At 56.7% G+C, this 13,627-nt stretch overlaps 1 protein-coding gene across 1 annotated transcript in view; it reads left to right on the top strand.

Moving 5' to 3' along the window:
• Positions 1-99: 99 nt before the first annotated feature.
• The window catches only part of FAM102A (family with sequence similarity 102, member A), a 39,777-nt gene continuing 26,249 nt past the window's right edge, over positions 100-13,627 (top strand). The window contains exon 1 of the mRNA XM_008570868.1: positions 100-478. Coding sequence (XP_008569090.1) covers positions 333-478 — 146 coding nt within the window. The 5' untranslated portion in view covers positions 100-332. The remainder of the gene's footprint in view (positions 479-13,627) is intronic.

Genomic DNA, 13,627 nt, shown 5'->3' with positions numbered 1-13,627 from the left:
GCGGCCGCCCGCGCGCCGCCCGCCACCCGTGCCCCCGCCTCCTGGGCCATGTCCCTCTGTTTACATGCCAGTGCAGCCCCCAGCCGCTCCGAGCCCCTCCGAGCCCCAGCTCCCCGAGGGTGAAGCCAGCGGGCCCGCGAACTGGACTGGTTGCTCAGACCTGGGGTTTCGGACTCATCCCCGCCTGCTCCGCCGCCTCCGCCACCATCTGGGCGGGATCCGGCTCTGGTGTTTTGAGGAGGGGGTGTGTGCAGGGAAAGAAATCCTGGGGATTTCTGCCCGTTCTCCCCTTTATTTTGGCCTTCCGGGCTTCAGACTCAGGGAACTCGCTCATGGCTTTCTTGATGAAGAAGAAGAAATTCAAATTCCAAACCACTTTCACTCTGGAGGAGCTGACTGCGGTCCCCTTCGTGAACGGGGTCCTCTTCTGCAAGGTCCGGCTGCTGGATGGCGGGGATTTTGTCAGCTTGTCGTCCAGGTAGGAGCTGGGGCAGTCACGCTTGCAGGGGAGAGGGGTGGTGAGCGAGATCTAGCCGCTTGGCAAGTGTGGAAGTGCCCCTTGGGGCAGGGAGAGTTGGGGGATTATGTGTATCTGGGGCAGGTTTGCACAAGGCAGGACTGGGTCTGAGGAAGCTGGCAGGGTGCCAGGCACCCTTCTGCAGGTGACAGACCTGGGAGTCTATTCTTTCAGCCCCCTCTAGGGCCCTGTACACAGCCTGCAGTAGGCCCATTCTGCAGGCTTGCAGGTTAGCGTCCAGCAGGATTTGTGCCTTGAAGGAGTGAGTAGGGGAGGGGTGTTCCAGACACCTTGCACCCCAGCTGGCCACTTGGGCTGTCAAATGATTTAGAGCCTGGGCCAGCCACAGGTTATCTGGCACCCCCCAGCGGCTGGGAATGCCTGGTCCCAGGCATACCTCGGTCTGGCTGGAGGGAGGTGGCTGGATTTTGGCCTACCCAGCCCCCTCTGAATGACTGTCCCCTTCTGGCTGGAGCTGTGCTGCTTTGCATTGCAAATGCCCTTGTGGAGGCGGCTGCTGCCCTCTCTGAAAGTAGCTCCCTTGAGTTTGATTTTGTGTTCATCCCCATCCTGGCAGGTCCAGCTGCCCAGCTTATTGCTGAGTGAAGCTGAGTTCCCACGCTGCCCCTCAACTGACTGTGCCCACCTGAAGTCACGAAGTCCTGGCCTGTCTGGACAGAGCCTTGGAGTCCTATAGATGGGGGTTCAAGTCCCAATCTGTTACTTTCTGGGCCTCTGTTTTCTCTTCTGGAGAGTGGGCCTAATACATGTCTGTCCGTCAGAGTTGTGCAGAAATTTCAGTAGATAGAATGCAGTGCAGGGCCTGGCCCAGCACCTGGGGCACACTGCTTTCCTCACCTCCTCTGCTCTTTGCTCCTCAGACCTCCTTGTGGGTCCAGTTAGCCAGATCTGCCTCACTGTTCCGAGATGGGGTGTGTGTTACAGATAGAGAAACTGAGGCTCAGAAAGGGAAAGTAAGTGGCTTTCCATGGACCTCACAGAAGGCAGTTGTCAGCTGAATGCCCTGTTTAGGAGACCTGTTGGATGAATCAGGAGCTCGAATGTTCTGTTGGGAAGAGGGGAAGGGAAGGGAACTGTGTGGCCTAACCCAGATTTAGGACTCTCTGTAGACAGGGTGGGGTGCCTGTTCTTTGTACTGGCTCCTTGTTCTGCTGGGAGCTGCTTATCTGAGGAATTTAGACAAGGGCTGCCCCTTGCAGTGGGGGTGGTGGCCATCCTCAGTTGCCTGGGAAGCCTGTGATCCCATGGACATCCACACAGTGGCCCAAGGTTTCAGAGAGAGGATTGTGCTCAGTGCTAGGGCTTGGAGTTAGTCACTCACTGGCTGGATGACTTTGGGCGAGTTACCTGACCTCTCTGATTGCAAGAACCAGCAATTATTGGTGGTTGCGCTCCCTGTTTTACTAACACCTCTCTCTTAACCCCTTGGCTATGTCATGGAGCAGAGGTGGAGGAGGGGTCCCGTAGGATTATTATCCCCATCTTACAGAGGTGGAAACTGAGGCTCAGAGAGGAAGTGACATGCCTGGGTTAATACAGTGGAAGCTAGATTCAAACTCAGGATGTGCTTTTAACCACTCCCCTCTTGTGCCTCTGAGCTTCAGTTTCCTCTTCTGTGTGATGGGGAAGTCATATCCCTCCCCCCCACCACAGAGTTGTGAGGTGGAATGGATAATGTATGTACCATGTCTGGCCTAAGCAAATTGCTGCAGCAGTTATGATTACTATGGGCAGAGGGGCCAGGTTCCAGCCCCTCCCAGTTCTTGGGGGTGATGGAATCATATCCCTCCCCCCCACCACAGAGTTGTGAGGTGGAATGGATAATGTATGTACCATGTCTGGCCTAGGCAAATTGCTGCAGCAATTATGATTACTATGGGCAGAGGGGCCAGGTTCCAGCCCCTCCCAGTTCTTGGGGGTGATGGATAGAGTCAGCAGGGGGCCTCCAGGTGAGCTGGGGATGGGGACAGTCTTAGATTCCACTGAAGAATTGATAATGAGGTCTTGCCTGGCTTCCCAGGCTCTGGAGCCACTGCCCCTTACTTATTAGCCTTTCCATTGCCCTAAACCTGCCCCCATATCCGGGAAAGTCTGGAAAGTTCCAGGTCTTAACTCACAGGGTCTGGATTTCACCTCTGCTTTCCCTTCTTCCCTCCTGGCCAGGGGCCTCGGATTTCTCGAACCCAGCCGAATCCAAACAGCCTTTCCCAGTCCTCGTCCTATTTGAAACATTAGTGGGGCTGAGGAGGGAGGAACTGACGAACCGCCCAAGATTGGTCACTCAATGGGTGCTGGGTAGTTGTTTGCTGCCAGGCAGGTGTAGCTGGAGAGAGTGGACAGTGACATTGGAGCCTGAGGCCCGTTTAGAGCTGCTTTGTTGTTTGCTGGGCTTTTGCCCAGGAGATGGGATTCCTGGGTTCCTCCTCCCTCCACCCCCACCCCACGCACCCTGGTCTGCAGCCTGTGAGCCCTGCCTCACAGCCCACCCCTCCAGATAGCCAAGGCCCCATTGTTTTCAAGTTGGGGAAGGGCTTGGGGTAACTGGACCTTGTTAGATCCTGGGCCCAGATCTAGTAGTACATTCCCCCCAACTCCTGGGACCCCTGAGGTGGCCCAGAGACCTGGTGGTGGCAGCATGGGTGGTGCCAGAGTTCAGCAGGCCCGAGGTCCCACCCCTGCATTGCCCGCTTTCCTAGTTGGAGTGTTTCTGTGTGTTGGGTGCCTTGGCAACAGCTGGGAACACAGATTGCCTGACCCAATTTGAGCAGGTAGAGCAGGTGGTATATTGGGCTGTTCCTCAGCCTCATCTTTCTGAGGCCTCCTTACAAACGTAATCCTCACAGCTACCATATTCTGAGTGCCCTGCTGTGTGCTAGACACTGTGCAGAGTATTTCACAAAAGGTATTTCCACTTTGGGTAAATCACACTTTTATGGTTTGAACCACATTTGATTGTGCACTTACCGTATGCCGGGGACTTGCTGAGCACCTCAAATGCATGGTCAGAATCCCCACAACACCCCATGAGCTAATGGTGTTATCCCCACTTATGGGTGAGGAAACTGGGGTCAGGAGAGCTGAAATAACTGAGCCTGTGTCACTCAGCTAGGGAGTAGCAGAGATATGATTTGAATTTGGGCTGGTCCAGCTCCAAAGCCCTGTCTTGCCTTGGTGGCAGTGGGTTAGAAGCTGCTACACACCCATGTGACACCCTAGACCTTTGAAAAAGTTTCCTTTCAGTGGACGGGGTAGTACAGGAAAGTTCAGAGGTGGGTAGTTTGGAGGCACTGAACTAGGTCTTGTGAGGTCCAAGGAGAAAGGTTTTCAGGACCATAAAGTGGGGGTGGAGCTGAAGTCACTGCCATGGATTAGGGGTCAGGCACAGGCTGGCACTGAGCACGGTGGGCTTTTGCTAAGGCCCCTGCCAGAGGCCTCCTAGGCAGATGCATCCAAATAGCATCTGGGAGGCTTTCCTAGGGGTCCTGGGAGAGATGGCAGAGGCCCCAGCCGAGTCTGGCGAGTTGGGAAGCAGCCAACCTGTCCAAGGCAGCCTTCACGCAGGAAGAATCCCAAACATTCCAAGAGGTCTCTGCTCCCATCTGGCAACAGTCCTGTGGCCTGCCCCATGCACGTGGCTGGTGATACCCAGGGAGAGGAACACAAGGGAGGCACTGACTTACAGCAAATCTTCTCTGGAGGAGACAGACAGAAATCATCTCCTTAGCCAATGGATGGAGAAACTGAGGCCCAGGGCAAAGAAATGACTCGCCAGGGCCACTTCATAGGATGAGTGAATGGCACAGCCAGGCAGACTCTGGTCTGACCCTCACCTCTGTCCGCTGTGCCTCATCAGTATCCCTCTTTGCACAAAGGAGGCAGGCTGGGCCAGAAGGAGAGGAGAGGTCCCTCCAGGGGCTCCTCCTGCTCTGTACTTGGGTGCCAGGCTATCCAAGAAGCAGACTGTGGCTTGGAGAGACCCCCCCTCCCCTTTGCCTTTTCCTCTCTGGCAGCTTTGAATCCGCAGTTGGCTTTCAGAGGGATTTGCGGGGGGGGCAACCTGTTGAAAGAGCTCACGGCTGCTCACCACACAGTTACTGCCTGCCTTCTGTGAGCATGGCCTTGTGCTGGCTGGGATGGGAGTCCTTGGAGGGATGTTTAGGATTCTTTGAGCATGAAGAAGGCCTTGGATGGGTTAGCTCTGTAGCTGGAGGCCCTGTGCCCAGGCCGGGTCCCTGGGGAGGCCAGGCTACTTGGTCTTTCCTCACACACGCCACACACTTGGCCAGAGCTTCTACGTCCTCAGTCCCTTGCCCTTCTTCCTTCGAAAAGGCTGTGGATGGCACTTGAATCCACCTCCCTGCCAGGCCTGCTCTTAGGCACATCTTGGTGTGGAGCTCCAGGAGGGCTAGGTGGAAATAGACACATGGTCTGTCCCTTGGGGCCAAGGGAAGCGGGGCCGTGGAGGTGCAGAGTGACCCCCGAGATGGGCAGGGCATCCACTTTCCTTCACAGAGCAGGGGCTCTGGAGGCTGAGAATGCTAGGAGGAAGGTGGTGGCTGACAGGCTCCTGTCCTCATTCTGCTTTCACTGAGCACCCCTTGGTCCTGGGCTTCCAGTTGGGTGAGAGGCAGTGTGCCCAGAGGGCATCATGGAAACTTCAAAGCCAGGCAGATCTGGGGTGGGTCTCTTGGATCCTGTTAGACTCCAGCAGACCAACTGGGGAGGCATTTCTTTTTTTTTTTTTTTTCTCTTTTTTGTGACCAGCTGCACCGCGCTCAGTCAGTGAGTGCACCGGCCATCCCTATATAGGATCCGAACCCGCGGCGGGAGCGCTGCTGCGCTCCCAGCGCCGCACTCTCCCGAGTGCGCCACGGGGTCGGCCCATGGGAGGCATTTCTGTTCAAGCATCTGTCCATTCATTTGACAGGCACTGATTGAGTACCTGCCCCAGGCGGAGACATTTCTGTTCAAGCATCTGTCCATTCATTTGACAGGCACTGATTGAGTACCTGCCCCAGGCTGGACACGGTCCTTGCCCTCATGGAGCTCACTATTTCATGATGAGGAACATCATGGCAATAAGGAGGGTTTCCCCGAGGAAGTGACCCTTCATGGGATCCTTGAAAGCCAAGGGGCCTTGAAGAAGTTGGACTAGAAGAAGGTTGGGAAGAGCTTTTGGAGTAGAGGCCCCTTGCCAGAAGGCACTTGCTGCCAGTGGTCCAAGGCAAGGGGCTGGTGTGGTGGGGGCATGGGGAGGGGTAGGGAAGGGCTGGAGAAAGTGGAGATGGAGGATGGCCAGGCTGGACTGCTGCTGGCTTTGGGAGTCCTGTCAAGGGGCAGGGGAGTGAAGTTGCCTGGGTTGCTGGCTAGGATGATGGCTCTTGGCTGCCAGGTGCAGAAGATACAAGGGGGCCTGACCTGTGCCCTCCGAAAGATCGTTGGAGGCACCTGGGCAGGCAGTGCTAGCCTGGCCCGGCTTGGTAGTGGCAGGCAGCGGCAGAGGAGTGGACAGACTGGAGAGAAGATTAGCAGGCAGAGTGGGCAGGTAGGTTTCCTCATCTCGAAGGCCTGGCATCATGCCTAGTGCTTAACAGATACTGGAAGATGGACGTTCAGAGGGTGCACAATGGCCAAATTGAGCCAGGGTTTTGTTGAACTCCTGCAGTGCTCCAGTAGTTTTTGATCACATAAAAATCTAGCCTTTCCGTTTCTGTCAAGTTGGAAGATCCAGCAACAGTGCCACATGGCAGTGTTTGGCTCAAGGGGCTCTGTAGCTGTCTCTTCATGTGGGCTGCCTGCTCGAGGCTCCTTCCGATCCCACTGCATGCCCCCTTGGATCCCCCAATGTGCTCTGCCTCCTTTATTTTACTCGAGCCAGCATGGTCCCTGCGGCCCCCTTGGAAGGTCTTCCATGTGCAGGCTGGGGGCATAAGCTGGCAGAGCAGCCTGTGGAGAGAAGTCCTGCTGGCAGCAGAAGTGGGCAGGGCCTGGCTGGGTGGCCTCAGAGGCCAACTGGGCAGCAAGGCTGTGGCACAGGGCCAGTGAGGTCAGACCGTGCTGCTGGTGGTCTTGGTGAGGCCTGAAGCTGCCTCACCTGTGCCTGTCTGTGGTGTCTGCTCTTGGATCTGGCCTTTGCAGCCAGCTGGCCACACTGTTGGCAGGTGCTACCCTGGCAGCGCCTGCCTGCCAGCCTGGCAGCAGCCCTGACCTGAGGTGATCTGGTTCCATGGAGCCAAGGCTGTTCCCCAAGGCCTGCTCCTTGCTTCAGGCTCTGTCCTGGGAGCTGCTCTGGCTACGGGTTTCTTCTCAGCAACCATAGCAAGCACCAGTGGGTCATGCTTGTCTGGGGGTGGCTGGGAGGCCCTGAGTAACTTTGAACCCTGCTTGGTCAGTACCTAGAAGTCCTGTCTTGCATTCGGGGGCCATGCCTGGGCATTGAGATGGCTGTTGGCATGTCATCTCATGGGCCTCAGGACCCTAGGGACTCAGTATGTGGAGTCCAGTGACTGTCAGGTGACCTTACAGTCACCTGTCTAGTGCTGGGGATGGGCAGTAATATCTGTGGCAAGCAGTTTAGATTTATTGTGTAGTGACCTTATAGTCACCTGTCTAGTGCTGGGGATGGGCAGTAATATCTGTGGCAAGCAGTTTAGATTTATTGTCATCTCACCAGGGAGCCACAGAAAGGTTTAAGCAGGGTAGAGACACCAGATTTACTTAGAAAGAGACCTGGACTAACATAGGGCGTGTCACTCTTCATTATCCACCCTCCCTGGCAAGTGCTTTGGATTGTGGGCACACCAGACCTGCCCACAGAGCCTGAGATGTGCTCTGTGACCTGTCAGCCACCCTTTGGGCCTGCTGGCTCCCTGTGAGGTCAGACTGCTATTGGGGACTCGGTGAGGCCTGAAGCTACCCAGCCTGTGCCTGGCCTTGGTGTTTGCATTGGGCTGTGGTTGCAAACCTTTGGTCTTTGCCTTGAGACTCTTTTGGCACTGAGAGCTCAGAAGAGCTCTGGCATGCTGGCCTGGAGCTTCCTGCTCCCCCCGTCCAGATGTCACTGGGAGCGGCTAGCCCACACACCCTCCAGCCAGTTGGTTTAGGTGGTTGGGAGGAAGGAGCTTTACCTGTTTGGTTTTTGCCAAGCCCAGGGGAGACGTTCTCATCCTGCCTCTGATACTCACTGCTTATGTGACCTTGGGCAAGGGACTTTGCCCNCCCCCCTCCCCTTTGCCTTTTCCTCTCTGGCAGCTTTGAATCCGCAGTTGGCTTTCAGAGGGATTTGCGGGGGGGGCAACCTGTTGAAAGAGCTCACGGCTGCTCACCACACAGTTACTGCCTGCCTTCTGTGAGCATGGCCTTGTGCTGGCTGGGATGGGAGTCCTTGGAGGGATGTTTAGGATTCTTTGAGCATGAAGAAGGCCTTGGATGGGTTAGCTCTGTAGCTGGAGGCCCTGTGCCCAGGCCGGGTCCCTGGGGAGGCCAGGCTACTTGGTCTTTCCTCACACAGGCCACACACTTGGCCAGAGCTTCTACGTCCTCAGTCCTTTGCCCTTCTTCCTTGGAAAAGGCTGTGGATGGCACTTGAATCCACCTCCCTGCCAGGCCTGCTCTTAGGCACATCTTGGTGTGGAGCTCCAGGAGGGCTAGGTGGAGATAGACACATGGTCTGTCCCTTGGGGCCAAGGGAAGCGGGGCCGTGGAGGTGCAGAGTGACCCCCGAGATGGGCAGGGCATCCACTTTCCTTCACAGAGCAGGGGCTCTGGAGGCTGAGAATGCTAGGAGGAAGGTGGTGGCTGACAGGCTCCTGTCCTCATTCTGCTTTCACTGAGCACCCCTTGGTCCTGGGCTTCCAGTTGGGTGAGAGGCAGTGTGCCCAGAGGGCATCATGGAAACTTCAAAGCCAGGCAGATCTGGGGTGGGTCTCTTGGATCCTGTTAGACTCCAGCAGACCAACTGGGGAGGCATTTCTTTTTTTTTTTTTTTTCTCTTTTTTGTGACCAGCTGCACCGCGCTCAGTCAGTGAGTGCACCGGCCATCCCTATATAGGATCCGAACCCGCGGCGGGAGCGCTGCTGCGCTCCCAGCGCCGCACTCTCCCGAGTGCGCCACAGGGTCGGCCCATGGGAGACATTTCTGTTCAAGCATCTGTCCATTCATTTGACAGGCACTGATTGAGTACCTGCCCCAGGCTGGACACGGTCCTTGCCCTCATGGAGCTCACTATTTCATGATGAGGAACATCATGGCAATAAGGAGGGTTTCCCCGAGGAAGTGACCCTTCATGGGATCCTTGAAAGCCAAGGGGCCTTGAAGAAGTTGGACTAGAAGAAGGTTGGGAAGAGCTTTTGGAGTAGAGGCCCCTTGCCAGAAGGCACTTGCTGCCAGTGGTCCAAGGCAAGGGGCTGGTGTGGTGGGGGCATGGGGAGGGGTAGGGAAGGGCTGGAGAAAGTGGAGATGGAGGATGGCCAGGCTGGACTGCTGCTGGCTTTGGGAGTCCTGTCAAGGGGCAGGGGAGTGAAGTTGCCTGGGTTGCTGGCTAGGATGATGGCTCTTGGCTGCCAGGTGCAGAAGATACAAGGGGGCCTGACCTGTGCCCTCCGAAAGATCGTTGGAGGCACCTGGGCAGGCAGTGCTAGCCTGGCCCGGCTTGGTAGTGGCAGGCAGCGGCAGAGGAGTGGACAGACTGGAGAGAAGATTAGCAGGCAGAGTGGGCAGGTAGGTTTCCTCATCTCGAAGGCCTGGCATCATGCCTAGTGCTTAACAGATACTGGAAGATGGACGTTCAGAGGGTGCACAATGGCCAAATTGAGCCAGGGTTTTGTTGAACTCCTGCAGTGCTCCAGTAGTTTTTGATCACATAAAAATCTAGCCTTTCCGTTTCTGTCAAGTTGGAAGATCCAGCAACAGTGCCACATGGCAGTGTTTGGCTCAAGGGGCTCTGTAGCTGTCTCTTCATGTGGGCTGCCTGCTCGAGGCTCCTTCCGATCCCACTGCATGCCCCCTTGGATCCCCCAATGTGCTCTGCCTCCTTTATTTTACTCGAGCCAGCATGGTCCCTGCGGCCCCCTTGGAAGGTCTTCCATGTGCAGGCTGGGGGCATAAGCTGGCAGAGCAGCCTGTGGAGAGAAGTCCTGCTGGCAGCAGAAGTGGGCAGGGCCTGGCTGGGTGGCCTCAGAGGCCAACTGGGCAGCAAGGCTGTGGCACAGGGCCAGTGAGGTCAGACCGTGCTGCTGGTGGTCTTGGTGAGGCCTGAAGCTGCCTCACCTGTGCCTGTCTGTGGTGTCTGCTCTTGGATCTGGCCTTTGCAGCCAGCTGGCCACACTGTTGGCAGGTGCTACCCTGGCAGCGCCTGCCTGCCAGCCTGGCAGCAGCCCTGACCTGAGGTGATCTGGTTCCATGGAGCCAAGGCTGTTCCCCAAGGCCTGCTCCTTGCTTCAGGCTCTGTCCTGGGAGCTGCTCTGGCTACGGGTTTCTTCTCAGCAACCATAGCAAGCACCAGTGGGTCATGCTTGTCTGGGGGTGGCTGGGAGGCCCTGAGTAACTTTGAACCCTGCTTGGTCAGTACCTAGAAGTCCTGTCTTGCATTCGGGGGCCATGCCTGGGCATTGAGATGGCTGTTGGCATGTCATCTCATGGGCCTCAGGACCCTAGGGACTCAGTATGTGGAGTCCAGTGACTGTCAGGTGACCTTACAGTCACCTGTCTAGTGCTGGGGATGGGCAGTAATATCTGTGGCAAGCAGTTTAGATTTATTGTCATCTCACCAGGGAGCCACAGAAAGGTTTAAGCAGGGTAGAGACACCAGATTTACTTAGAAAGAGACCTGGACTAACATAGGGCGTGTCACTCTTCATTATCCACCCTCCCTGGCAAGTGCTTTGGATTGTGGGCACACCAGACCTGCCCACAGAGCCTGAGATGTGCTCTGTGACCTGTCAGCCACCCTTTGGGCCTGCTGGCTCCCTGTGAGGTCAGACTGCTATTGGGGACTCGGTGAGGCCTGAAGCTACCCAGCCTGTGCCTGGCCTTGGTGTTTGCATTGGGCTGTGGTTGCAAACCTTTGGTCTTTGCCTTGAGACTCTTTTGGCACTGAGAGCTCAGAAGAGCTCTGGCATGCTGGCCTGGAGCTTCCTGCTCCCCCCGTCCAGATGTCACTGGGAGCGGCTAGCCCACACACCCTCCAGCCAGTTGGTTTAGGTGGTTGGGAGGAAGGAGCTTTACCTGTTTGGTTTTTGCCAAGCCCAGGGGAGACGTTCTCATCCTGCCTCTGACACTCACTGCTTATGTGACCTTGGGCAAGGGACTTTGCCCCCAAGTCTCAGTGACCCGCCCTGTGGAGTGGGACTGCTCGTGCTGCTTTGCAGTGTTCTCAGGAGGACACGGTGAGATGATGACCATCAAACATCTGACTTGGCTCCTGGCACATGGTGGACACAGTGTATATGCTGCAGTCTGTCCTCTTGTCCTGGGCTGAGTCATGGTGGTGGGCTAAATGGCACCCCTCAATTGCCCCTCCATGGCAGCTGGCACTCCTATGGGCTGGACTGACTGGGTGCTGCCAGGAGAGGGTGCTTCCTGCCGGGACTTGCTCTCTTCCCTCCACAAGGGTGGGAGCAGGCAAGGACCACACCTAGTGTCTGAACTCAGGGTCCACATACTTTTTTGCATCTGTTGGCTTGAATATGCCCTGCAGGGGTTGTGTGGCTCCGAGCTGGTGAGAACTGGATTGCTCCTCTGGGCTCGGGGAGGCTTCTGCCACAGGAAGGGGCCTCTGCCCAGCCAGCTCTGGGACCTATTCTGGCAGACAGAAGATGGTTCTGCCTAGATGAAGAGAGCACTGGCTGCCAGACTGCTGGTGGGCAGTGTCCGGGTGAGAGAGCCAGGACCCTTCAGCAGGTGGAGGCCCCAGCTACTCCTGGCCCTCAGTATGGCGTGCACTGCTCCTTGACCTTGTGGTTTCTGTGCCTTTGCTCCTGCACTTGCTGCTTCCTCCAGCTCCTTTCCCCCGCTGCTCCACTCGTGGAACTCCTGCTCAGCCCAAGAGCCACCTCCTCCAGGAAGCGTTCCCTGGCCTCTTTTGGCCTTGTGCACCTGCTGGGTGCCCTCAACTCAAAGCACTGCAATCCCTGTTCATGTGTCTAGCTCCTTCCCCAGACTACAGGCCCTTTGTGGGCAGAAGTGGCCTCTGTTGCGTTGTTGCCTCTTAGTCCTGAGCTTCCTGCTGTGGGTTGGTGCTGCCCTGGGGCTGTGACTTCTCTCTCCTGGCCCTGAACCAGTGTGGGTGCTGGTGCTGGACCACTTGGTGGCCACCCCCAGCTGCTGGACCCAGCCCTCCCCACCCCCATGTCCGAGGTATCAGTCCGTGTCAGGAGCAGCCCTCACTCGCATACCGAGCAGCTGGGCCTCATCACGGACTCAGAGGCTGCAATAGAGAGGCAGCTGGGGACACCAATGGCTTGGGTTGGGTGGACCCCTTTATGGGGGTAGGGATGTTCATAGCAGGCTGGGGAGGAGGAAAGGGATGGGGCCTGACTCTGAGTCCTGCAGTTGGACCTTGGCAGCTGCTTGATTGTTCTGTGATCAAGGCCAAGGCCTCCTCCTGTCAGCCTCAGCTTCCTCCTCCATCAAACATGGGGGTGCTCTAAGGTGGGGGCAGGAGGACTACCTGAGATTAAGGCTACCTACTCAGCACAGGGCCAGGCCCCTGGCAGCTAAAAACAGACTAAACCTGCTGAGAGAAGAGGTGTGCAGCCTGGGGCTTGGGGAGGGCGGAAGTCTGGGTCCTCTTTGCACGCGAGGCCTCTCACCTCCCACCACTTCCTCTCTTGGCAACCGACCAACCGGACTCTCTGCAGACAAGAGGGGACAGCACACCTGCGGTTCCCCACTCCCCCCAGTCACTTCCTGACAATTTCCTGGGCACCTTGTGTGTGTGGGGCCCCGAGCTGGGTCTTGGGGACACAGCCCCCACCATCCTGGGTCCCCCTCTGTGGGAGAGGCTCACAAATGCAATGAGTGCTATGGCAACCGGCCCTGAGGAAGTGATGCTGGGCTTGGGGGTGGGGAATGAGTAGGGTTAGCAGGTGGGAGAAAGGTGAGAGTGCTGAGCAGGGAAGAACCAATGGCCTGGTGGGAGCTTGAAGTGGGGGCAGGCCACTGGGAGGGGCTTGGACTGTGTACTGACAGGTGGGAGCCACAGAAGGGTGTGAATCAGAGGGGGCTTGTATGACAGAACCACTAAGGGCAGTGATGGGACAACCACTTGGGGCTCCAGGTTGCAGAGGGCAGGTGATTGTCAGCTGAGAAGGGCGGCTTCCCACCTCTGTCATCAGGCAGTGATTCAAAACAAAACTCGAGGCAGCCTGTGCAGTGATGAGAGTGGACAAGCTGCTGTGCTCGCAGGGCCCTGTCTCACGAACATAAAACACCGAGGGAGGGAAGCCAGAGACGAGTAGATGATGCCCCTTATGTGAAGTCAAAACCATTCTGATACAAGGCAGGGGGGTATTGTCTCTGTCGGGGTGGGGGTCATTTCTGGAAGGGGCTTCTGGGGGCCTGTAATGTTCTGCTTCTTGGGGACTGGTTTTATGGGTATGTACTCTCTGAGTACCAGCGAGCTCTGCACATCTCTGTGCCAGAAACAAGCCTCAAGATGCCCCACATCTTTGGGTGGTGCTGGGTGGATGCCAAAGTCCTGTAGACAAAAGTGAGGCACTTTTTTGGGTGTCTGAATGAGGTCCTTGGGGCTTTTCCTGGGTCTTTCTTGCTGGGCAGTGCCCTGATAAGCATTGCTCTTGTTTATGAGGCAATAACTCATCTTGGCAGCTGCAAACAATCTTCTCTGGCTGGAGATTTTCCTCCTGCTTCTTGCAGACCCCAGCAGGGGCTGCACTTCTGAGGGAGGAAGGGCTCCTGAGGCTGCCCGACCACTGGGTCTCTGAGCCTTGCCTTCCACGTCTGTCCATGAAGTGGGGTAATAAGCTCCCCTTGGAGCTTGAATGGAATGGGTTAACACCTTTTATGGACCCAGCATGGCGCTCAGCGTGCACTACATGCTGAGAAGCTGGCAGTGGTTGGTATTAATC

Source organism: Galeopterus variegatus, unplaced genomic scaffold (assembly GCF_000696425.1).
Source record: "Galeopterus variegatus unplaced genomic scaffold, G_variegatus-3.0.2 Scaffold638, whole genome shotgun sequence".
NCBI classification, from domain to species: Eukaryota; Metazoa; Chordata; class Mammalia; order Dermoptera; family Cynocephalidae; genus Galeopterus; species Galeopterus variegatus.
The sequence above is the reverse complement of the archived record's forward strand: the minus strand, read 5'-3'. Positions and strand labels throughout refer to the sequence as shown.